General features: G+C 37.5%; 2 protein-coding genes across 3 annotated transcripts; one reads left to right on the top strand and one right to left on the bottom strand.

The window, feature by feature from the left end:
• Window positions 1–101: 101 nt before the first annotated feature.
• Window positions 102–9,925, bottom strand: cops4 (COP9 constitutive photomorphogenic homolog subunit 4 (Arabidopsis)). The gene is made up of 10 exons (XM_065290338.2): window positions 9,766–9,925; window positions 9,252–9,331; window positions 8,978–9,129; window positions 3,864–3,967; window positions 3,596–3,749; window positions 3,078–3,228; window positions 2,792–2,962; window positions 701–816; window positions 519–603; window positions 102–445 (listed from the first exon to the last, which is right to left on the bottom strand). The coding sequence occupies exons 1-10, from the start codon at window positions 9,837–9,839 to the stop codon at window positions 312–314; spliced, it is 1,221 nt and encodes a 406-aa protein (XP_065146410.1). The 5' UTR covers window positions 9,840–9,925; the 3' UTR covers window positions 102–311.
• Window positions 9,926–10,357: 432 nt separating this feature from the next.
• Window positions 10,358–23,603, top strand: lin54 (lin-54 DREAM MuvB core complex component). Of its 2 annotated transcripts, none has more exons than XM_065290342.2 (14): window positions 10,358–10,686; window positions 15,174–15,860; window positions 16,116–16,233; window positions 16,656–16,783; window positions 17,068–17,223; window positions 17,747–17,948; window positions 18,454–18,524; window positions 18,653–18,850; window positions 18,924–19,015; window positions 20,137–20,208; window positions 20,443–20,545; window positions 20,631–20,768; window positions 20,846–21,048; window positions 22,261–23,603. In XM_065290342.2, exons 2-14 carry the CDS (start codon window positions 15,195–15,197, stop codon window positions 22,457–22,459), a joined length of 2,346 nt encoding a protein of 781 aa, XP_065146414.1. In that variant the 5' UTR covers window positions 10,358–10,686; window positions 15,174–15,194; the 3' UTR covers window positions 22,460–23,603. The 2 variants fall into 2 exon arrangements, with proteins under 2 accessions (XP_065146414.1, XP_065146413.1); XM_065290341.2 differs by lacking the exon at window positions 10,358–10,686 and adding an exon at window positions 11,557–11,846.
• The last annotated feature ends 1,729 nt before the right edge of the window (window positions 23,604–25,332 follow it).

The following is a 25,332-nucleotide window of genomic DNA, read 5'->3' as shown; positions in this document are numbered from 1 at the left end:
CTTGTTATTTTTCAGTATGGGACAAAGCATTTCAACATTAAAAATGTAACTTGTGTAACTATTCTAAGCGACAGAAACTATTAATCACAACAACAACAAAAAACATTTTCGCAACGTTTATTAAGCATCTTCGAAATCGTTAACCTCACAGCCAAACTGGTCGAACTCAATACATTAGCATGTACGTGCCGTGGTAAACCATTTCAGTGAGATCAAGCTCGAAAGTCTATTTTTATAGTTCTGTCAATCTTGCCAAATGGGAGTCGAAGGAGTGGTGGTGGGATTTGTAGATAGACAGAGATGAAGGGGATTTATTGGGACATCTGAGCTTCGATAGCTTGTGCGGTCCACTCTGGTGCTGCCTGAGTGATCTTCTCCAGCAGGTTGTTCACCTGAAAGCACAGCGATTGAATCTGCTTGTCCCAGGTAGGCAACGGCTCTCGTGCTAATGGAGAAAAAGAGAATGCAACTTTATTCATCGTACATTGTTGGCTATTCATTCATAAAACCAGACTTACTTTCAAAGTGGACAATCCCATCTATCTGGTCAATGAACCCATTCATACGGCCCTCTGTGATCATTTGTGAGGCGATCTTTTCAGCCTGTACAAATATTTATAGAAACATGAGAACCGTAAGCAGTTGTACAGCAATACGGATGCTCGTTTCAACGCTATTTGAAAGCTATCCGTGGATGTACCTTTGCAGGTGGAATCTCTAAAAGTGCTCCTAACTCTTCAAAAGTGATGTTATTGTATAGTTTGCTAGCAGACAGCAGGTTGTGCTCAATGACTGCTCGATCTAGGATGCTCGAACCTAAAAAGACAAGAATTAGTCATTTTGCTGGATAGGGTTGTGTGATGTTGAAAAAAAAATGCAATGTGTGTTAGCATGCTAAATAATGCGATGTTTGATATGCGATATGAAATTTATTTTTCTAAAATCTATTTACATTTTATTAAAATACATACATTTTAAATTATATAACCAACATGTTCTATATTTCGAGGGAAAAGAAAGAATCACAACAAAAGTGAACAGCCATGTTCAGTGTTGGGGAAAGTTACTTTTAAAAGTAATGCATTACATTATTAAGTTACTCCCCAAAATGTAACTTTATGCGTTACTTAGTTACTTTTCATAAAAAAGTAATACTTAGATTACTTTTAAGTTACTTTTGCGTTACTTTTTCTTACTTGGCTGAGACTTGATCTCTTTCAGGACTTGCAGGTGTTTTTTCATGACTGAGAAGTATCAAAAATTGCATATTTCCATCGCAAAAATGTCTAGCTCTGGCCTGTCATCTCGGTTTCTGACTCAAACTGTTCCCGCTCAGGCGTACGTGATTCGACTTGACTACGTTTAGTTTAATTCAGTACATATTTTTTTTTTATCAAATTAATTAAACTAAAAAGTAACTCGCATTACTTTTTATAAAAGTAACTCAAATATTAATGTGTGCATTTATAAAGTAATGGGTTACTTTACTCGTTACTTCAGAAAAGTAATATTATTACTTATTACACGGCTCTCTGGAATGCTTGATTCTGATTGGTCAGTTGAGACATTTGCAGGTTCGTTCTTTTCAAATAATAACCGCTCCAAAATAATAACGCATAGCTGGACTACTTGCACGAGTAAAATCGCTCCGCGCCAATAAAGATCAATAAAGATTACTGTCTGTTTGGCGCCATCTAGCGACAAACACTCGACAACCACGTCAAGACACAGAGAGCTTACTGAGACTGAACTTGACAAAATAGAGCATGACAGCTACGAAGCCAACACACAAAAAAATACAGAATGGGCATTAAAACTTCTCAAAGACTGGTTAAAGAGAAAAAAATGGAGACAGAAAAGTATGAAGCAGAGGATCTTAATAAGGTATTACGATCATTTTATGCATCTGTGCAAAGTTTCGCGGAAGGATAAAAATGTTAATTTAAAACAAATATGCCAATAAAATGTTTCAAATTCATATTCATGTCCAGTTTTTTTCTTATGTGGCAAGTAGCCATGTAATAAGCGGGATAATGTAGAGGCAGCCGGTAGTTATTGGGAAATAAGCCCCTTCAGTGTGATACAAGACCCTCCGCTTCGTGTCGGGTCCTGATCACACTGTCGGGGCTTATTTCCCAATAACTACCGGCTGCCTCTACATTATCCCTTACGTAATGCATGTTACTTGTAATGCATAACCCAACACTGGCCATGTTTTACTGTCATATAAAACAAATCAGACATTTTAACTATGTAAACAAACTAAAATAAATATTACTGCTATATCATGCACAGTTGCACACGCATACACATCCCAACTAACATCTGCATGCCAGATACTATATTTTCCACATCGACCTAAAACTTTGACCATATGTTATGTTTTTTTTTTTTAAGTAACATTTCGTAACATGCACATTTGCAATATTCTGCCTTTTCGATATATTGCACAGCCATATTGTGGGCCAAACACATAATAATAAAGATGCAGTTATTTGTTGTTTATGTTATGCTGACAACTACCCACAATAAAAATGCATGAAATTTTTTTATTTTTCATGTTTAAATGTCAAAATAAAGCTATCAGCTTTGTATGATTGTGTGATCTCAACATTTCCGTCCCATGGGGTTACCCTCCATGTAAATATAAAATAAAGCTAATGTACGTGAATTTTTTTTACATATTTTTACTCATCATTTTTTGGGGGGCTAAAACGTTCACAATGGGTTAAATTTACTGACTGCACCTGAAGTCCTAGTTATCAACTCAATTTCCATAATATGCAAATACCATCTGCTGTGGTGGCTTTCTGGTGTGGCATCAGCATGGCAGCAAACTCTTGCAGCTGGTTTCCTCTGATGATTCGATCCAGGTACATCTTCTCCAGAATGCCATAGGCGGCAAGCTGCTGACAGCGTTCGTCCTTGAACAGCGTAGCCAACATCCGGGAGCGCTGCTGACCTTTTCACCAACAGGACACATTGAATACATACTACATATAGAATATAACTGAAATTGGTTTAGCACAGTGTGTGGTCTGAAAGCCTGATGTAAGTGGCGCAATGTGCTATCATACCTGCAGAGGCCAGTATAGTGCAATGAAGAGCGTGCTTCAAGGCCTCCAGACGTTCTGTCTCATGGACAATGGATTTGTAAGAAAGCTCATTGTAGCGCTGAGCAGCCTCAATGAACTTCCTCCGATAGTCTAGGACTCTGGCATAGCAAACCTGTAAGACACATACGAGACCTTGTGGGATGAGACCTTGTCTGTGAAATCCAAACTAAACTATTTTTTTGTGATTTACTGGTTTCTAGATAAAATCATCCTACTTAACAATATGCTGTGAAAATATAACCGTGATATATTTAATATTGACTGAGCAAGATCATTGAAGTCAATGTGAAATCAAACTTTGAGACTTCAGCCTAGATTACACAGACAGGGTCACATAACTAGGGCTGCGTATATTTTACAAATCTAAAAATCTACTAGGTCTTCCTGTACGGTCAAGTCAGTATCTCCAGTTATCAGCATTTGCACAATCTTTAATATGGCAAAACTGACATAAAGCATCAGCTTAATTCATGGTGCACCTTGTAGTGAATCTGCAGCTGTTCATTGGTGGATTCGTTCTGAAGTAAAGAAGCTCGGTTGATGTACGCTTCAGCTTGAACCGGGTCATCGTCCTCCAAATACAGTCTAGCAATTTTCAGGTATGTGTCCAACTTGTAGTCCACATTGTACTGTCTACAGATACATTAAAGCACATAATAAGTAAGTAAATCACGAGTAGAGAAACAGCATACGCAGTTTGTGTCAACAGGTAAGAGTTTTAGTTTGTTAAAAGGGAGGTAAACTTACTTTTGTCCAGTCTCCAAAGGAATGCCCACAAGAACCAGGGCAGCGTTCCGCCAGTCCTCCTCCTTTTCATAGATTGTGGCCAAATGTTGTCTGATTGAAGCTACCTATGAGTGTGTAAAATTCACTTACTATTAATACATGCGATTCAAGTTTGAATCAGAGAAGGTACGTGTGATGTCAGGTTTAACTGATATTAGTTGTTTATTTATGATTTTAGCATGTGATTTAGCAGTTGACTTTTATCTCCATTCTTGTTTTCTCTTCTTTTCTATTTTTATTTCTGATAAATCATGTTGTATCAACTACAGTTGTTTTAAATTTGTGCTGTATAAATAAACTTTGAGTTGACGTGATATCTGTCTTTCCCCATTCAAGTAGATAGGACTTTAGTCTGGCATGATTGAAATAACGGACTCGGGAAACTTTGGAAACATGGCCACCTAGTGATGCAAGTTCCTTAAAGGGACTTTGATAAAAGTCAAAACTGAGTAAATTATTATGGGTGAACTTCATCTTCATTGAAAAAAACTTTAGCGATGCATATTGGTACACTCTCCAAAAAAAGGTACAAAAGCTGTCACTGAGACAGTATCCTTTTGAAAGGTCCTAATATGTACCATAAGGTGTATACATTTGGTAGGGATGTGTCATTTTTTCCATTTCAATTAATCCATTAGTGCTGCCTCATGATTAGTCACGACCAGGGTTCTAAATTAACACAATTTAACAATTAAAGTGTTAATAAAAACTTACTAGCCAGTGTAGTGGGATTGCCCCTTTAACAATAGTTGGCGTAGCCCTTTAAAAGAGCGGACAGATTGCACCAGGTGCGTGGTTGCGTACGTCAGGCAATCACGTAGCTATATAGGCACAGGTGATTTCGCTTTCTTCGTGCCATTGTACTGATGTGGCCTGTGGCTGTATATCGGCATAGGTGATTTCGCTTTCTTCATGCCATTTGTACTGATGTGACCTGTTGCTGTAGGTCTTGTATCTCCTTCACTCCTCGGTAAAGGTAGGTTTGGTTAAATTGGAGGGTATAGATGGGAGGGAATTATAAAAATTAGAATACGGGTGTTCGTGGGGAAGTTTATTTAATTCACAGGTGTGATTAATGTGCTTGCTTGGTGTTATTTTAGATAAGTCGGGTATATCCAGGCATCCGTTGTGAGTATGTGAGTGTTATACACGCAAAAGGTAATTTTATTTTTCCCTACCCTTCTGGTGTGATTATAAATGGGAGAGGAGTGGGGAGGAAGAAGAAAAGCCAACGAATGTATGTCTAATGTTTTTCAGAGTGCCAGTTGCTGCTTTGCTGTGGTTAAATCGGCGTTCCCGTCTGAGAAGCGGGTTTGCAGTGCACGCTCGTGGTTGTATCGAGCGCTCGCAAGTTCATTGAACATTCTTAATGCCTGTACGAGGCTCATTGGAGCCGCTCTAAACCCGTAACTTGAGTTTGGGATTTCATGGGGTTCGCCACCTCGCTGGCGCAATTTTATGTATGGTTTATTTACTTAGTTATTTAGAAATCTGGGGTATTGTATTTGGGTTGCTTCCTGCATATTGACACCGCTCACTTACGGAGCAGATTAGTAGTGACGCAATCCTTTTGATTTTCATTTATTGCCGATTGTATTTTGTTGGGTATGTGTGTTTAACTGAAATTGTGTGGTTGTTTGGTTGTTTCTTTATTTTATTTTCGGTTTTGTTGAAATTATCAGCTATTATCATTTAGATTTGTTTATTAATTGATTTAGTCATTTCAGTTATTTTGGGGTTTGTTATTTCTTTTTGTCTTCTGTATGGATACTGCTAACGGAGCAGATAAAGTGTAGTCTTTTGACCTGTGTTTATTTGCTCATTGTATTTGTTCTGTGTGTACAATGAAGTTAATGTAAGATTGTGTTTTCTTTTACTGATATTATCTGGTATTATTATTTAGACCTGTCTATTTATTGATTTATTTCGGTTATTTTGGATTTTGGGGTTTGTGATATTTCTTGTTTTTTTGTATTAATGCTGCTCATTTACGGAGCAGATTGATTGTGTTATAATCTTTTGGTTTGTGTGTATTTGTTGGTTGTATGTGTGTGGTGTGTGTGAGTTGTATTGAAATTTTGTCTTTGGTTGCTTTATTTTTCTTCATTATTAGTACAAGTATAATAGTTTTATAAGGTTTTGTTTTTTTGAATAGATTTAGTATTTTGGTTTTGTTATTCGAGTGGTATTATTTCTTTGATCTGCTTTACATTTAAAACTGCTCAAGAATGTAGTGTAGTTATTGTGGGGATTGTGTTTTCTTATTTAATTTGTCTTATTTTGACTTATTTGGTTTGTGTTGGGTGGATTTACATAATTTTGTTCTTTATTTGGTTTGAAGTGTGTTTATTATTTGAGCAGTAAATTGTTTATTGCAATCAGAGAAAATAAACTAACTTGATTAGTTTATTTTTTTTATTTTTCTCTTGTATTTTTGAATTTGTTTGTGTTGGTCAGTGTATGGTGGACGGCCCATGTAAGCCAACCACAACAAAGCCTATTTTGTTGACCTGTTCCCATTGGTCAAAAGGGTCTTTTAAATTTTACTGTCTCGCTCAATGTGGTTTTAGTAATTTAATTGATTAATAAATTTGTTATCTGTGACTTTGTCTCTGCTTGTCCTTTTCATTTGGTTGAAAGCCTGAAGTGCGGGCCTTATTAGTATGATTTGACTGTAATCCAGTCACACCAGTTTGGCCGGTGATGCATGAGGCATTGCATGCTTGATACATAAAGCTCTGTTCTCGGTCATTTATCCCTCTGGCAGTACTTCCTACATTTCCCATGAACACTGTGCCGTAATGCTACGTGATGATGTTTAATACACCAATTGCCTGCGCGCAGTTTGCAGCGAAACCAGCGCGAGAAACCATGGAAACGAACTGACCGCGTCCACCAGAAAACTAAAGGATGAAGGAGAACGAACGGGCAGAGCGGGGAGGATAGACACACAGGGGTGGGGCATGTGCTCCGGTGTAAATCTTTCGTGCCCATGTGTAAATCTCAAGTTTAAATTTTAGCAGTTAACTAGTGTATTCCTTTACAAAGATAATAGCGGCAAAACAGATCTATATGCAATGTAGTTACCCAATTTACGCTTGTAAAGCGATGAAGCAGTCGCACTGATGCGTGCACTCATGTATCCATGTCCACGCGCTTCTTTGCGTTCATCCGCGCACGCAACTGCATCCAAAAGGGTACGCCACGCGAATGAGTATTTATGAAAACATGACGAGAAGTATGTTTCTTAATAATACTGATAATCTTATTTTGACTCGATCATTATTGGCTTCTGTAGATGTACATCAAAATGTTTTGTGCAAAGCAGGGAAATGGAAGAAGAAAGGAGAGATGATGAGTTAAATGGAAGACAAACAACATCCTCAGCCTGTCAGGTCTCAAACATTAGAGGAAAAATCTCAGGAAAACCTCTTGTCAAGTCTATAGAATTGCATTGTTGCTGAGAAAATCAACAGATTTATGTGTTATACTGTTCTGTATTTTCAGATATGAAATTAATATTTAGTTTACTAATATTTAACTCTAGGACACTAACTTACATAACAGTTAGCAGTAACTATGACTGAGATTATTTAATATAGCAGTCATAAAATGACTGGTTTCTTAAAATATTCTTGTAAAAATAAGTTATCAATCATTGCTATCATTGTATAATGTAGAAAATATTTCTCTGCTGTCATTATTATTACCAAACATGTTATGCCATTTATGCATCCAAACATGTTAATAATGTTAGGTATGTTGAATATTACACTTAAATATTTTTAACTACATATTTATCTTTCGCAGTACCTGTTGCACTGTAGAATAGTGTGTTAAGCAAAGGATATTGTAAAGAAGTGTTGCCCCTTTCTTGCACACAGCAGGCTTTCAAAAAAGTCAGCAAAAAATGGGGGGCCTGTGCCCCAGTAAAGCTTTATGTCTATCAACAGAGAAATGAAGAAAGCTTATGTTTCATCACAAACATGTTGTCATGTTTTGTCAGGATTGTTGCATGCATTCGAAAGAAAAAATAATCATTGTTGCATTCAGTGGCACTCTAAATTTCTTTTATTTTCACCGGGAAAAATTTGGCTAGTGGAAATACTGATTGGCTGGTAACTTCAAAAAGTTACCTGCCACTTTGGCTGGTGGTCAAAAAAGTTAATTTAGAACCCTGGTCACGACTAATCGTTTGCAGAATAAAAGTTTTTGTTTAAATAATATATGTGTGTGTAAAGTGTATAATAATTATGTTTATATAAAAACACACATAAATGTATAATTTTAAGAAAAAAATATATTTATATAATAAATATTTATATTTTATTATTTATATATTATATATAAATATAAGCATGTATATATACACATGCAAATGTTTCTTAATTATATACATGCGTGTGTGTATGTGTATTTGTACATAATTATTATTATATACAGTACACCCACATATAATATGTAAACAAAAACTTTTATTCTGCAAACGATTAGTCACGACTAATCGTGAGGCAGCACTATAATCCATAGGCTTGAAAAACGAGTACTCGATTAACTGGGGGCGGAGAAATCGAAGGGGCGTACGTGTCATGGTGAAAATAAAAATTTTTTTATAAAAAAACTCAAATAAAACTTAATTTTGAAGAAACTATGACCACATACTGAACACATACAAAAATGAACACATACTAGATTATTAATGAATTAAATGTTTTTAACAGAAACCTCTAACAGGAATAGCTATGTGATGAAGTGAAACTAAAGGGGTTAATAAACACAAACTGAAGCAATTTTTCTATATGATGCATCATCGTTTTTGTGATCGATCATCGATGCCACATTCGAGTTTTCGGCCAATCGATTACTTGTGCCCATCTCTAACATTTGGTACCAACATGTTCCTTTATGATACTAACATGCACTTATTAGGTACCAGTGTACTTTTTGAAAGGGTACTGCGGCCACCCCAATGACAGCTTTTGTACCGTTATTTCTGAGAGTGTAGAAATAAGTCAAAAACTGTACATTTTTAGAAGATTGCTTATATAAAGTGCGAATATGCATAAAACACTCACCTGTTCTTCGAAAGAAATAACTCTGGGCTGAATCTTTTCCAGTGTGAAGTGGCAAACAGCTTTCGCTGTACCGTCGGGAAGGTTTGTAAGGTGTGTACAAAAGTCTGTCAACAGCTGTCTGGATATAACCAGACTGACGTTCTCGTTAACCACTGTAAACAACAAAATAGGGGAGATCAGCAACTATGTAAAAAAAGAAGTGTAATGACAAAAGAAATAGTTTGTTATATATGTTTAATGTCAAACTGGTGTACTTTAATGTTAATGTACTTACTGGCTTCAACAAATGCTTTGAGCGCCTCCAGTTGTTCTGCATCTATAAACTGTAGAGCCTTTTCTAATATTTGACGATATCTGTAAGAATTGTGCACAATTTAGGTTAAAAAATCTAATATAATAATTTATTAATATAGTATTATATTTTATTATTACTTTAACATATTACTACAGTCAGTAACCAGGAGGATTGTTTTTAAAATGAAATGATGGTAAATTATGACAAAAGGTTTGTGCTAAGCATAAGATTTTAATACAATATAGCTGCCCAAGCACCTGAAATTGAACAAACATGACACTTAGCTTACATAAGTCATTATTTAAAAAAAAAAAGATTGCCAGTGGAGTATCTCTTCTTCAGTTAGTGCATAGCCTCTCACCCTAGCTAATGTTAGCCTCTAGTCATTATCTGCTGCATCATATCTTTAATCTGAGAAAACGTAAACAAGTACACATCTGTGCAATGGACAAATTATTAAAAAAGTGATATTAAAAGAGATTTAAAGACATACTTCCCCGCCAGATCTTTGTGAGATCCACTGGAGTTCATCAGCTGGGCGAGTTCATGTTTCACGCCGGTCGCCATTTTCCTTTACTGAGCTCAAACAACAGTAAAACAATCAGAACTCAAGAGGGCGCTACTCGAAGTATCAACAAGAGCGCAAACTAAAACTAAAACTGATCATTTCATTACTCAATTCAATTCAAATTTATTTATTTAGCTTTACAAGAAAATAGAAAGAACAGAAAACAGGAAAATTATTAAATGTTAAGTGTGTACATAACACACAATATGAAGCTAAATAATAATAATGCGCAATTAATAATTGGAAATACACAATTTATAAGGGTGCATTATTTGTGTGGACACATGATGGACTACGAAGACTTTTAGCTATTTATCTTACATTTAAAATCTTGCAACATTTTCTTCTCTGTTGCTGACAAAATTATTCTTAGCAAAATATAAAATAAAAGCATAATCTCTATTACTGTAGAAAATTATAAATGTTACTGATTTAAACTGTAATTGTCTTATTAAATATATTATGTGTATTTTATTACTATTTATTTTTGCTTTTTTTCCTAATGTATCGTTTTTGTGAATTTATTTAAATGCCTTGCTTAAAAATAATCCGTTTTGGTTGTGCGTACTCGATAAAAAAAACAGTTGAGGGGCGTGTACGGAAGTTTTGTAGTGACGTTTTATGTCGTTTCCTATGAAGGCGTGGTCTGATTGTGGGATGTTAGAGGTGAAATGGCGCTCGGCGCGGTATTTTAAACAATCGTCTTCGTCTGAAAGCGGATGATCGAAGAGATGCAGTGCCGAGTTGGATTACACACTGCGTGATCGAGTGATAAACTTTGAGGATTTCAGAAGAGCGTTTCGACACACATCTCGACAACGTCTAGCAAGTGTCTTTGCAGTTTGGGTGGGTATTCAGCGAGGGGCAATATGATCTCAGCTAGCTAGCCGAGCTGCTAACTGTGTATTTGTCAGCTGATGTGGGGTTTGGACTGGCTGCTTGTGCTTTCTGTGAAATATAATTCAAAGCAGCAGACGTAAGCGCAAATGATTGTCGGTTAAGCTCGGTGGTGTACTTCAACTTTTACTATAAAGAAGCAAATGTTGCTACAGTGTTGAGATATTTCGCATGAGTTTAATATTGGCTAACGTTAACTGGATAGCACCTGATGCTATACACTGACAGTAAATGACAGCAACCTGCTCGTGTACAGTACATAACTTAGTTATTAATTTACAGCTTTAGTAATCGCATGCAATATTGACTTGAATTATATATATTATATTTTTGTGCAATTTCCAAAGTGATATTTCTTATGTTTATATCAGAGTCAACAGTAAGCTTTTTGTTGTTGTTGTTTGCTTAGGGCATTTGTTAGTTTTATGCACACAGTGTGCGTTTATTCATTTAAATAACGATCTTTAATAGCATTTATTACTACAATTATCTCGCTAAAATTATTTTGAATACTGTTAACTGTCTTTTCATTTTGTTTAATCTTTTAATCTACTTGTGTGAGCAATGTATGGTTTTTGGTACGACTTATTTACAGGACCTTAAAATATAATGTAATATTAATACACTTACGTGTAATTGTGTCTTGTTAAAATAACCGCATTTACGTCAACAATTATCTTGTTTTTAGATAAATAAAATATTACATCCAGTTATCACGCTTATAATAATTTTCAGGCCTAAACGTCATTTATCTTTTCTTGGCCCCTCCCTTGCGCTCTCAACTAACAAAACAAATCTGCGTGTTTTTTTCCTGTGCTGCTGTTTCTTATGTCTGAACTGATGACGAGTTGAAAATGGCGGATCTTTCGAAATCCAACCCCGGCCTGAAATAGTCACGCAGCTTTAAAGTCACTAACACAGGACTTAAACAATCACCAAATATCCCGTCTGTATATATTTGTTATATAGTGTGACTTTTAAATAGTTATTTTCCATGGCAACCAAATATAAAGGGAACCGGGCGCGTCGAAAATCAACAAACTCGACTCGATCTGGAAACTGACAGACTCGGACTGCCCTGTTCGGTGTTCACAGTATTAACTATTGAGGTAATGGACAAGACTGCTATTGATTGATAAACAGAGGCCTTTTTTAATATGTCCTGCCTATGTTTCAGTTAATTCTTTCACAGTCGTTTCAGTCACAGTATGTATGACGATGTAAATAAAACGGTTTTTTGGGGATGTTTTAAGTTTAAAATCGCTGCGGCTGTTTTGCTCGTTTGCTAATGTTAGCTATGACAGTAGTTCTTAATATATCAGCGTATTAACTGCTGGTTAGCTATGTGCTAGTTAGCCTCCTTGGAGCTGAGCGACGCGACGCAGTGAAGAACGCTTCCATTATCGTTCACGCTGTCTGAAAGATTGATGGAGGCGTTCTTGTCGCGTCGCGTTGCCAAAACGTAAAGTGTTTAATTATGAAAACTTGAATGTCGCGCTATTTCACTGTAACTATATATTTGACAAAATGTATTACTATTTGACTCTTGTTTAGCTGTTTAAAATACTAATATTTTATTTATTGTCCAAAAAGTGATATAAAAATACATTTTATATCACATTGCACTACTTATGTGGTTTAAAATGTATTCATATAATTCATTTAGTTTTCTCTTAAAGAAATAGAGCACCCCCAAAAAATGAAATGCTTATGTTCTTGTGTCGTGTTACAAATAACTTTTTCTTGTGGAACTCAAAATAAGATATTTGGCAAAATTTCCATCATGTTTGGACCACAGTCCAGGGTTATCTGCTTAAAGTGACATTTTAACTAGGGCTGGGTATTAGCAAAGGCCTCACGATACGATACATATCACAACATTACAATACATTACGTGATGCGATACATTGCAATACTTTTTCTTTATTTTATCAAAAATGTAAAAAAAAAAAATAGAGGTAAAGTTAAAAAAAACTTTTTTTTAAAGCTGTTTTAAAATTTTCTGTCATTTTCTCACTTCCGCTAACTTCTGAGATTGGCCGAATGGCGATATGACAGACAACTGAACAGTGACAACTACAGCAGTGGTGGGATTGAGAGGGATTTAATTTTTTTTTTTTTAAATATTGATACACTATTAGGGGAAAATGTATCACGATAGTTAGCTGTATCGATATTTTTTTTCACAGCCCTAATTTTAACACAGCTATTACATTGCTTCACAAGACTTGAAATATTGCTGCCTTCATTAGCTATTGAACATGTCCTACTTCCCACTTCTGAAGTCGTAATTATTTGTTTGTCATATTCAAGTGCTTTTTTTCGTAATGAATTAGGAATTATGGAATCTATTTTATTTATTCCTTTATACCACTTCCTACAATTGTTCATTGTACCAAAGCAGCTAGAATGTAGCAGTCTGTTGTAAAGCATAGATCATCCACTCTGTTGTATACTTTACTGTGCTAGACACTGTAGATAGACAACTTGCTTATGTTTTTGGTCAAGTTCATGCTATTTTTTGCTGCATATAAAACATACAATTAGCTGTGATTACATTACAGTGGAAAGAGAAAGTATGTTTTCTGAATACATTTGTCATAAAATGTGATCTGATTTCAAGGGTTATTGTCAAACATAATGTGTCTTAAAATAATTACACAATAAATTCAGATTTTTTTGTCTTTATTGAGAACAACAACAAAAAAAAAACTCACAGTGCTTGTGGAAAAAGTATGTAAACCCTTGAGTTAATGACCTCAAAAAAGCAAACTATAGTTAGTTTTTATCACACCTGGAGTCTTGTTAAGATAATGTTTGGAGGTGTGGACTACAGCTACTTTGACTGAATAAAAACTCCTTAAACTTTTGGAGCTTGCACAAGAAGAACACACTAATGTGAGCCATCCCTCGCCAAAAAGAGCTTTCAGAGGAGCTACCATCAAGAATTGCTGCTTTACATGAAGTTGGAAAGGGTTTCAAAGTTATTTCAAAGACTTTAGAAATTCACCAGTCTACAGTTAGGCAAACAATCTACAAATGGGATACGCTTGGGACTGTTGCTACTCTACTTGCTAACATCTCTGTCCATGAGTCTTCAATCTGTAAAACACTGAACGAGCAGGTTATCCACGGCGGGACACCATGAAGGAAGCCACTGCTTACTAAAAAGAACAAAATAGCACATTGACACTCCACAGCTGTATTGGCAAAATGTTTAGTGGACTGATGAAACTAAGATTGAGCTATTTGGAAAACACACAGCGCTACATCTGGCGTAGAAAGGGCAGAGCGTATCATCATGAAAAATCATCCTAACTGTAAAGTAAACAATTGTTCAGGATAATGTGAGAATGTACGTCAGCTGAAGCAGTGTAGACATTGGCTGATACAACAGGACAACGACCCAAAACACAAGAGCAAGTCCACAACAAAATGGCTTCAGAAAAATAAAATCAGCCTTTTGGATAGAGATGCTATGGATTAACTTGAAGACACATGAGACGTCCAAAGATTAAGACAGACCTAAAGCAGTTCTGCCAGAAAGAAAGGGCTAAAATTCCTCCTCAACGATGTGCAGATCTGATCTGATCCACAGCTACAGGAATGGCCTGGTTGAGGTTATTGCTGCCGAGGGGGGTCAACCAGTTGTTCATTCTAAGGGTTCACTTACTTTCTTCACTGCTATTTTGAATGTTGAATGAGTGTGTTCAATAAATACTTGAAAGATCAGAATTTTTTTGTGTAAATAGTTTTGGACACATTATGTTTGTCAATACCCTTGACTTGGATGAAGATCAGATCACATTTTATGTCAAATTTATTAAGAAATCCATGAAATTCCAAAAGGTTCACAAACTTTTTCTTGCCACTGTTTTTGCATAATAAGTAAAATAATAATAAAAAAATGTATTTAACCAAGTCTGTGAGGAACATGCTCATGTAATCCAACAAATCAACGTGAAGAAGTCTCTATATATAGCCATCCTTCATTTCTGTCCTCTGTGACAGTTTTTGCAGGATCCCTCCTCCACCCTGACGTCTCGCTGTCAGCTGGTTTCTATCTCAGTGAAGGAGGAGGGGTACTCTGGGAATTAGGCTAAAAGTCCAAGCTCTGAGCCTTCCCCTAGGACAGGTGTCACCAACCCTGCCCCTGGAGAGCTACCGTCCTGCAGACTTCAGTTCCAACCCAGCTCCAACACACCTGTCTGTAATTATCAAGGAACCCTGAACATCTTGATTAGCTGCTTTAGTTGTGTTTGATTGGGGCTGGAGCTAAAATCTGCAGGATGGTACCTCTCCAGGAGCAGGGTTGTTGACCCCTGCCCTAGGACAACATGCCTTATAGGCTTTATTATCAAATTCGTTTACATGTTAATGCAAACTAGTAATTTTTAGATAAGCTGTTGTGTAAAAACATGTGTTTTCTTTTTTAGTGTTTTCAGTAACTCTTCAAGATGGATGTGGTATCACCTGAGCTCAACAGCCTCCTCCCTGATGAGATTATGGATACTGAAGCTATTACAGTGGAAGAGGAACTCCCTGCCGAGCATCTTGCTCCTCCTTCCCGGCCTGAATCGGAGCCGGCTCAGGTTCCTATGGAAACAGAGGTTCCTGAAATCGTCAGCCTGTGTCCGACCACGTCAGCTATGCAGATCACCTCGACCTCCAGCGACGCTCAGTGTAGCACCAGCTCGGGAACGCAACTCCTCCTAACTCACTCTGGCATTGTGGCTGGCACCACCGCCCCTGCCAAAACCACCAGCCCTGCTGTGACTCAAAGCCTCTCCAAAATCTCCAGCATCACCGTCCCGGCCAACCACCAGGTCATCTTTAACAAAGTGGCCACCTCACCGTCTGCCGACGGCAAGACTGCTGTGCTCAAGTCGGAGGGTCAGAAACTTTTGGTTGCGGGCCTAAGTAAAACAGGGCAGCCTATAATGTTGGCTCTGCCCCATACTTGGAACAAACCTGCCACGACAGGAGCCGGAGATGCCAAGGTCCAGCAGACTCAGATCAAAATGGTGACCACAGTAGGAAAGCCTGTAATAGCCGTGAGCTCGGCCAGTCAACTGCTGGGTACATCCGCACCACTGCAAGCCCAGCAGCTGAAGACCCTTCAGGTGGCTGTTTTACATTTTCGCATGCTATTGTAGAGAAGTATCACATGAGCTGTATATTGCTAATGCTTTTATTCAGCTGTATTAAATCATAAAGTGCTGCTGGTATTTGGCCATGAATTAACTAAACAAGTTAGTAAAAATCAAGGAGTGTCTCAAAACCCCTCTTTAGCCATGCATCCATGCAGCCAATCCAATGCTTCCTGTTCAACTGTCTTCAACAGAAATGATAGATGGGAATCATGTTTCTCTCCACAGATCACAAAGAAGCCTTCGGTGTCTACAGCTGGACCAATGATAACAAAGCTCATCATTACAAAGGCTTTGAACAATAAAGGAATGACCAGCCCAGGATCAGCAACACCTATAGTGACTGGTAATCATATTCATTTATAACAAACACATCTCTATATTCTGATTATGTATGTTATGCCAAATTACATAGGGCTGAGTGATATACCTAAAATGAAAAAGATGTGATGTGATGAAAAAGATGATGTGCTACCACACATACATGCTGTCGCCTTTTGTATTATGACAAGTTATTTATTGCGCTCCTTGTGAGACCTTTTGCACATTAATCTTAATATTCTAAATTTATAAAATCCTGTAATTTCATTGTCAGCAAGGTTATCTCAATAATATCTAATATTTGATATATTACCCAGCCCTAGTCGCATGCCTGTGATGTTAGCTGTAAATGTTTAATAATAGACCAATTGAATGTTACAATTGTAAGAGCTATGATTGATTCAAGGTTGTCATAGTTGATTTAAAGATTTTTTTTTTTGGCCACAGGACGAGTTGTTACCCAGAGCACCCCACTGACACCTCCACGTGCCATTGGTGAGACCGTCAGCACTGTGTCGCAGAATGCATCTGGCAACAGCAAAGTGGCCATCTCACCTCTTAAGTCTCCTAGCAAGGTGAGTTAAAATTCAACTTTATGAGATAGTCCAAACATACACCATCGGTTGAGACCGTGTTGTTGTGCCGTGGGGCATGTGTAAACTTACACCATTTATTGAGAACGTGTTGTTGTGCCGTGGGACTTGTGTAATATGTAAACCAATTTATTAATGCCAACCTATTAAAGGAAGTGTTTAGCTTCAAACAGGTTAAATCAAACAGTTTTAATACTTTAAAAACTGATTTAATCTTAGTCAGTATTTTTGTGTCAATGCCCCCTCATGTTCTTCTCTTCCTCTAGCTGACCGTTGTTTCAGTGGCCAGTCAGTCTCCAAACTCACCCCAGAAATCAGTGACGCTACCGCTCAATATGGCTCTGGGCCAGCAGATCCTCACTGTCCAACAGTCTGCTGTCACCTCGCCAGCCAAAACAGGAACCAGCCAATCCACTGCACAGGTAAACCCAACACTCACAGATCTTAAACACCTATTCACTAAAGAAATGTTTAAGAAAACATGTTTTAACATATAATTAACAAAGTAATTTTGAAGCACCTTTATGCCATAATGAACTGTTTGTGATTTATAAATAAGGGACCTTCTGCATCGTGTAGGTTTGTTTCTGCGATGACAGCTGGCTCTACATCATCCCTTTTATTATATAGCTACTTGGCACATGAGTAAATAATGGAACTTAGAACTTGGTTAAAACATTTGTAAATATTTAAAATGATGGATATTTATGTTTTATTCTTTATTTATTGTTTAAACTGTACTGGTCAGAAGGACTGGATTAGCTAAATGGTCGACAAGGCTTGTTCAAGTTGTTATTTAGAAATTACAAACTCACAATGTTGACGCTGATCGTTAGACATAAGCATTCCATGTCACCATAAAATACAAAATGTTTTAAAAGCTTTGCATAATTAGCTTTGCATGCCCTTTTAAATATGTATTTCTTTGCTTTGTCTCATTTATAGGCTGTAAAGCCAATGCAGGGGGTTACTGTAGCCGGCACATCCCAGTTTAAGACCATCATTCCCCTCACCACACCGCCCAATGTACAACAGATTCAGGTTCCTGGCAGCCGCTTTCATTATGTGCGACTGGTAACGGCCACAACCGGCAACAGCACTTTGCAGACGGTTGCCAGCACCAACACAAACCCTTCTATCCAATCAGGTAAAGCCTGTGGCTTACTGACATTGAGTTCCTTATGATTAAGATAAAACGCATATTTATATTCATCAAATCTTTTTTAAATGGTTCTTTCAGAAATTATTATCCTTTTCTCTAAACTTCACTTTCAAACTTGACTTGATCCTAAAAAAAAAAAGGATTTGTTTTTCACACAAAATTCAGTTTAAAGGCAGGGTGCATGATTTTTGAGAAACACTTTGGAAAAGGGAATTGGGCCGAATACCAAACACTTGTAGCCAATAAGGAATAAGGAGCATATCTACTAACTGACATCATTGCCGGTGTTGCGTATGTGTGGGGCAGGTCTATCAAAAGAAGGTCCAGATTCTATTTAGGAAGGGGTGTGTTTGTTTAGGTTATTTCAAATGTCAACATTGGCTTTCAGAGATCATGCACCCTGCCTTTAACATTTGACTGAACTATCAAGCTCCAAAAATACCACAATAAAGAATATAAAAGTTGAATGGACTGTTTTTTTTTACAAAAGCCAAGCCTGTGATGATGAACGCTGCCGTACGGATGTCCGTACCCATCGTCCCAGCACAGACTGTTAAACAGGTACACAGTGAAACAAGTGCTCCTGTATTCTAACCCAAATGTAAACAGTTCACATACATATGTGTAGTGTATGCTGTAACATTTCAAATGATGTTTACATAGTTTGCTGTGATTGGTCACGAGCACAGGTAGTACCCAAGCCCTTGACGTCGTCAGCTCAGGTGGTGACCACCAGTCAGACCCCTCAGCGCCTCATCATGCCAGCGACACATCTTCCTCAGATTCAGCCCAACCTGACCAGCCTGCCCCCGGGAACTGTGCTCACCCCTGCCCACGGCTCCGGAAACATGGGATATGCGGTGTTGCCGGCCCCGTACGTCACGCAGGTCTGTATGTCTGTGAATAAACTGGATGCGATTGGTCTGTTTGGGGAGTTTCTTATCTCTCTTGTTCTCGCAGATTCCCCAGCCTACATTCGTCACTTTATCCAGCAGCTCCACCTTCTCGACAAATACACCCATACAGACACAAGCCAGACTTTCTGTCAACGGGTAAGGAGCAAATATTGATTTATGATTTAAGTAGTGTAATTTAATTGGATTTGTTGATATTAATGGAAAAATACACAGATGGTATTACACACATCTTTTGCATAAACACCCAATGCTAAAATTCAATATTGTGTTTGTGGTCTTGACAAACTTCTTATCATGCTACCCTGGGGTGTATTCGATAGCAGGGTTAACCTACCCTAAGCAAAACCCTAAACTTTTGGTTGGTTAAACCAAAATTTCCTTTCCCTGATCATGTTGGTTAAAAAAGACCTGATAAGAGTTAATGTGTGGACATGGGGAATACCAGGGTTCCTATGGGTCCTTGAAAGTTTGTGAATCTTGGGGGGAAAATTCAAGGCCCTGGGAAGTTTTTGAAAATATACATGCGTAGATACAGGTCATTGAACATGCTTACATTTATTTATTATTCCCTGTATAATGTAGGATAATATCATAAAAATTCCAGACTTTTTAAGCACACGTGCTAAACTGTTCACTTTAAATGCTTATATGTTATGTATGCGAATGTTAATTCATACCAAAATGCTTTTTTGCATAGTTTTGTTTGACACATGAAAACGTCTCGGGTTACGTATGTTACTGTTGTTCCCTGAGAAGGGAACGAGACGCTGCGTCTGCCTTGCCAATTTTTCCTGTGTCCCTGTAACGCCGACTTTGGCAATATTTCAGATAGCGATATACTTCCTGGCTTCCGCGTCACCCTGTCTTTGTTGTTAAGCCTCACCATTGGTTGAATTTGATATACACATTCAGACGCACTTACTCCTGGAGGCGTCCCCAAAGTGTCACCGCAGTGACGCAGCGCGAGTTCCCTCCAAAGGGAACTGTAACAATGTATCTTGAAACTTAACACAATGTAACCTTGCTCTCACTTGAAATGTGTCCCCACATTTAGTCCTTGAATTTGAGGGTATTGGACCTGGAAAGTCCTTGAAAGGTCCTTGAATTTGAAGTTAACTAAGGTGTGGGAACACTGAATACATAAAACATTTTCAAATTCAAACATACCTGTGTATATCACATAACCAGCTTTCTGGATACCCCCTGTTCCTCCTTCATGATTTAACACTGACCTTGTTGTTGTGTTTTATTTGCAGTCTTACAACATCAGATGCAACATCCAGGCCCAGAAAACCCTGTAACTGCACACGGTCACAGTGTCTGAAATTGTATGTACAAACAACATCCCCCATTTATACTCATTGCAGCTATCTGCATTTGGCACTTTTATTGTAGTCTAGGCCCTCATATATGACAAAACAAATGATTTTAACCTTGATAAAACCTGTTGTTTGCAAGATTTAGCTTCACATGTAATTGTCTGTGGTGCTGTATGCTACTGTATCATACACCATGTGCACTTTGACATGAAGCAGTGTAAATGATCAATGCATTCCCTCCAGGTATTGTGATTGCTTTGCCAATGGGGAGTTCTGTAATAACTGCAACTGTGTCAATTGCTTCAACAACCTCGGTCACGAGAGCGATAGACTAAAGGCAATCAAGGTAATAACTTGCTGTTCATCTCATAGATCTCTTATCTTTCCTTAATTGGGCAATGGCATTATGCTCTCCACTTGTCGTCCCGCAGGCTTGTTTAGACCGAAACCCAGTGGCCTTCAAGCCCAAGATTGGCAAAGGCAAAGAAGGCGAGTCGGACAGGAGACACAGCAAAGGCTGCAACTGCAAAAAATCCGGATGTCTGAAGAACTACTGCGAGTGTTACGAGGTGAGCGTCTGAACACGAAACCCCCAGGCCTCGTGTTGAGAGCCGAGTTAACACTCCTGTTTCTGTTCACATCTCAGGCCAAGATTATGTGTTCGTCCATTTGCAAATGCATGGGCTGCAAGAACTTCGAGGAGAGTCCAGAGAGGAAGACGCTGATGCACCTGGCGGACGCCGCAGAGGTGCGAGTCCAGCAGCAAACCGCGGCCAAAACCAAACTGTCCTCGCAGATCTCAGATCTGCTCACCAGAACAACACCAGCCATCACCAGTGGAGGCGGAAAGTAAGAGCATTACTTTATCTGGTTACTTTTCAGTATATCCATCTATTTATCTGGCAACCCCTTAGCAATAATGGGAGAAACTTAATCCATGGTTCCCACGGGTCCTTGAAATCCTTGAAAGTTTGTGAATCTGGGGGAGAAAATTGAAGGCCCTGGGAAGTTTTTGAAAATATACATACATAGATACAGGTCATTGAAAGTGCTTGAATCTATTTTATGCAAAAAAAATCCATATTATTCCTTGTGTAGTGTGGGATAATATCATAAAAACTCTAGACTTTTTAAGCACACGTGCTAAACAGTTCTCTTTAAATGCTTATATCTTCTGTATACGAATGTTGATTCATACCAAAATGCTTTTTTGCATAGTTGTGTTTGACACATGAAAACGTCTCGGGTTACGTATGTAACTGTTGTTCCCTGAGAAGGGAACGAGACTCTGCGTCTCCCTTACCAAACTTCCTGCGTCCCTGTAACGCCGTCTTTGGCAATATTTCAGATAGCGATATACTTCCTGGCTCCCGCGTCCCCTTGTTTTTGTCATTAAGCCTCACCATTGGTTGAATTTGATATACACATTCAGACCCACTTACCCCTGGAGGTGTCCCCAAAGTGTCACGGCAGTGAACTGTAACAATGTATCTTAAAAGGTAACACAATGTAACATTGCTCTTACTTTAAATGTATCCCCACATTTATTCCTTGAATTTGAGGGTATTGGACCTGGAAAGTCATTGAAAGGTCCTTGATATTGAAGTTAACTAAGGTGTGGGAAACGGGTAAATCATCCTGGCAACTATTTAGAACCCTTAGCAACCACCCATTTTTAGTACCTAAATCTGACCCTGGACAACAAAACATAAGGGGCAATTTTTAATAAATAAAATAAATAAGCTTGTAATTGATTTATAATAAATATTTGGCAACGATTTGAAAATCTGGAATCTGAAGGTGCAAACAATTAAAATATTGAGAAAATCGCCTTTTAAAGTTGTCCAAATGAAGTCCTTAGCAACACGTATTAATAATGCTAAATAAATGTTTGATATTTACGGTAGGAAATGTACAGAATATCTACATGGAGCATGATCTAATTTTGGCCCAAACAATGTATTTTTGGCTATTGCTACAAATATACCCATGCTATTTATGACAGGGCTTGTGATCCAAGGTCACACTGCGCTAACTGATCATTTGAATATCTTTCCTCAGGTTGCCGTACACATTCGTCACCAAGGAAGTGGCCGAGGCGACGTGTGACTGTTTGCTGGAGCAGGCCGAACAGGCGGAGCTCAACAACCAATCTCAGGCCATGGCCGAACGTCTTGTCCTGGAGGAGTTTGGGCGGTGCCTAAAGAGAATCATCAGTTTCGCAGGCAAAGCCAAGACTGACTGCACCATTAACTGTTAGATCCGAGCCGTGACTGATAACCCTACCTGTTGGGTGTAATGCAAATGGCTTGGGCCTAGGCACTGAATCCAAGCACCAGTAGTTTGCTTTGACTTATGGGTCGGCAAAGGGAATTTTCACTCGGCCCACTTATGGATACAAGGGGCTATCCAATAAAGAGCGAAAAACCAGAACTTCCCATTGGCGCCTCTGGTTATGTTGACTGTTGTGGACACATGCTACTTTCAGAAGGAGGACTGCACTACCCAACTGCAGCCCCTGCGAGTGGGCTGGCGCTGTTTGCTTTCATGGAAGGGGTTTTATTCTAGAATAATCTATACAGTTTTAAAGTAGAGTTTTTCCCACTTTTAAAAATGCAAAATCATGGCATTTGTTTGTCTTTTAAAACCGGATCCTCGCAAACCTTGTTTTCTTGTTGATAACCAGCTCAGAACATCAAACAGACTTTTCTGCGCATGTATTTAGCTCATCATGACTTGTATACAGTAAGTAGCCTATACTGTAGCTTTATTATATTTATCTGCTTGCAGATTTTGTTCTTGGCCTCCTACCTAAAGACATGATTTGTTATAACTTGTTCTGTTTTAGTTTGCAAGTATGCAGACGTTCACAATTCTGGGGCATTTTGTGTGTGGTTGTAGTCTCATGGCAGACAGTGAAAGAAACACACGTATGTATATCAGAGCATGACATTTCTTACAGCATTACCGCTATCCTGTACTCAAAAAGTGCTTGGAGCCATTGTATTTAAAGGAGAGAAGTTCCTTTACGATCTTATTGAATTGGACGCTTTATCAGTTAAAGCATACAGCTAAATAAGCTTTGTAATAATCAGTCTTAAGGCTTGTTGTTGGAATATGCTCCTTTTAACATTTTCATCTTTTCCATCATCGATTCTTTGTCCACAGATAAAATAAGAGACTGTGATTGTGGAAGTTCTCTGTGGTTGGTTGGTTTTAAGGTTATGCTTTTTTCAAGATCCAAACAATGAGTTTTACAAGAACTGTCTGAGCTTATGAAAGTAATTAAAAAAGGTAGAAGAGAATTTATGTCAAAAAAGTCTTGATACAGTGGGCGAAGACAAGAACTAATGAATTGCATATTTTAAAATACCCTGATGAATAAAACAACTATTGATTGTGAAGTTTTTCTTTATAAATGATTAAGTTTTTAATTGTGGCTACAAAAAGAAGCATTTTTTAAAATATCTGAATAAACATAATATCATGTAGGCCTATAGAAGATGCCATTTGCATTAAAGGGATAGTTACCCCTAAAATGATTGTTGTTTATTTACCCTCGTGTTGTTTGAAACCTGTAAGAGTTTCTTTATTCTGTTGAAAACAGAAGATATTTTGATAAATGATGGTACCTGTTGATATCACCAGTATTTGGAAGTCCCTGGGTAGAGTCAACTGAGTGCTTAAAAAATATTTTGATAAATAATGGTAAGCACAGAGTTTGATGATGAAAGTCAATCGTTAATTTATCAAAAATGTATAATATATTTGTATATAACAACATAAGGGTGAGTAAATGATAACAGAAATTGTTATATTTGGGTGAACTATCCCTTTAAATATTAAAGGGGACATTTCACAAGACTTTTTTAAGATTTAAAAGAAGTCTTTGGTGTCACCAGAGTATGCATGTAAAGTTTTAGCTCAAAATACCATATAAATAATTTATTATAACATGTTAAAATTGCCACTTTGTAGGTGTGAGCAAAAAGGTGCCATTTTTGGGTGTTTACTTTTTAAATGCAAATGAGCAGATCTCTGCACTAATAGCAGTGCCGTGGTTGAAAAGTGCAGATTAAGGGCAGATTAGGTATTATCCCATTCTAACATCACAAGGGGAGCCAAATTTGTATGATCTATTTTTTCACGTTTACAGAGAATGGTTTCCAAAAATAAGTTACTGGGTTGATCTTTTTCACATTTTCTAAGTTAATAGAAGCAATGGAGACCCAATTATAGCATTTAAACATGGAAAAAGTTCAATATTTGATTATTTTGTCCTATTTATATTCTCCATGTTGTCATCAGTGGCCTTTTGCACAAACTGGTTTTTAGTTGCTACTCCAGTTTGGGTTTAGTTTGAGCCAACTCTGGTTTAAATCGGTGTTCAATGCCATGGTACCTTATGCTACACTGCTAACCTGTGCTTAAAAAGGATTTATTCTGAGAAAAAGACAAACTGGACCAATCAGCTTTGAGCAGTGTGATGTAAATCTGATTTAAACCAAAGTTGTGACCATTGATAACCAGCATCATGAGACCTATTAACCCTGGCTGGATTTGTCAGGTTTTATCAACTTAACAACTTACTTTGCAACTTTCAGTTTGTTCAAAATCTTCGAATCGCTTTGTGCAACAGGCCACAGATTTTTTTTGAATATTATTTTCAATGACAAATTTAAATCTATACCTAAATTATATCAGACATTTATTTCACCTATAATATACACATAATATAGTATCAAAAGAATAATATACTGATTTATATATTTTATTTATTTTATTACAATATCTTAAACATTTATGGTTGAATTGTATAAAACCGGTCTAAAACAAGCACAAGTCATGCCCATACCTCATCTTAATATGAAAAGAAATTATTTTTTTAAAGAATATATAGAAATAAAAAGGTATCTTAAGTACTTTTATGCTAACTAAGCATACTTTTCAGTATATATGCAAGAAACTGTACATGTATGTACAGTAAATGTACAAGGTTTCACAGGTACAAGGTATTTCACTTAAAAGGTCTTTATTTTTAAGTTTCCATATATAGTGGTTTTTATTACATAGGGGGTTTCCAGAAAAGTAGGTTATGTGACATACATAATGTTTCAGGGTCCATTTAAGTAC

The sequence above is a fragment of the Paramisgurnus dabryanus genome, chromosome 10 (assembly GCF_030506205.2).
Source record: "Paramisgurnus dabryanus chromosome 10, PD_genome_1.1, whole genome shotgun sequence".
Lineage (NCBI taxonomy): Eukaryota > Metazoa > Chordata > Actinopteri > Cypriniformes > Cobitidae > Paramisgurnus > Paramisgurnus dabryanus.
Note: the sequence above shows the minus strand (reverse complement) of the source record. Positions and strands in the feature narration are given on the sequence as shown.

Coding starts and splice junctions, on each gene's coding strand:
- cops4 (XM_065290338.2), bottom strand. CDS start 9,839: ATGGCGACCGGCGTGAAACATGAACTCGCCCAGCTGATGAACTCCAGT. Junction 817..2,791: donor GAAAGCCACCACAGCAGATG/GTATTTGCATAT, acceptor TTGTCTTTTTAG/GTTCGAGCATCCTAGATCGA. Junction 446..518: donor TGGGATTGTCCACTTTGAAA/GTAAGTCTGGTT, acceptor TTTCTCCATTAG/CACGAGAGCCGTTGCCTACC.
- lin54 (XM_065290342.2), top strand. CDS start 15,195: ATGGATGTGGTATCACCTGAGCTCAACAGCCTCCTCCCTGATGAGATT. Junction 16,234..16,655: donor AGCAACACCTATAGTGACTG/GTAATCATATTC, acceptor TTTTGGCCACAG/GACGAGTTGTTACCCAGAGC. Junction 18,525..18,652: donor CAGCACAGACTGTTAAACAG/GTACACAGTGAA, acceptor TCACGAGCACAG/GTAGTACCCAAGCCCTTGAC.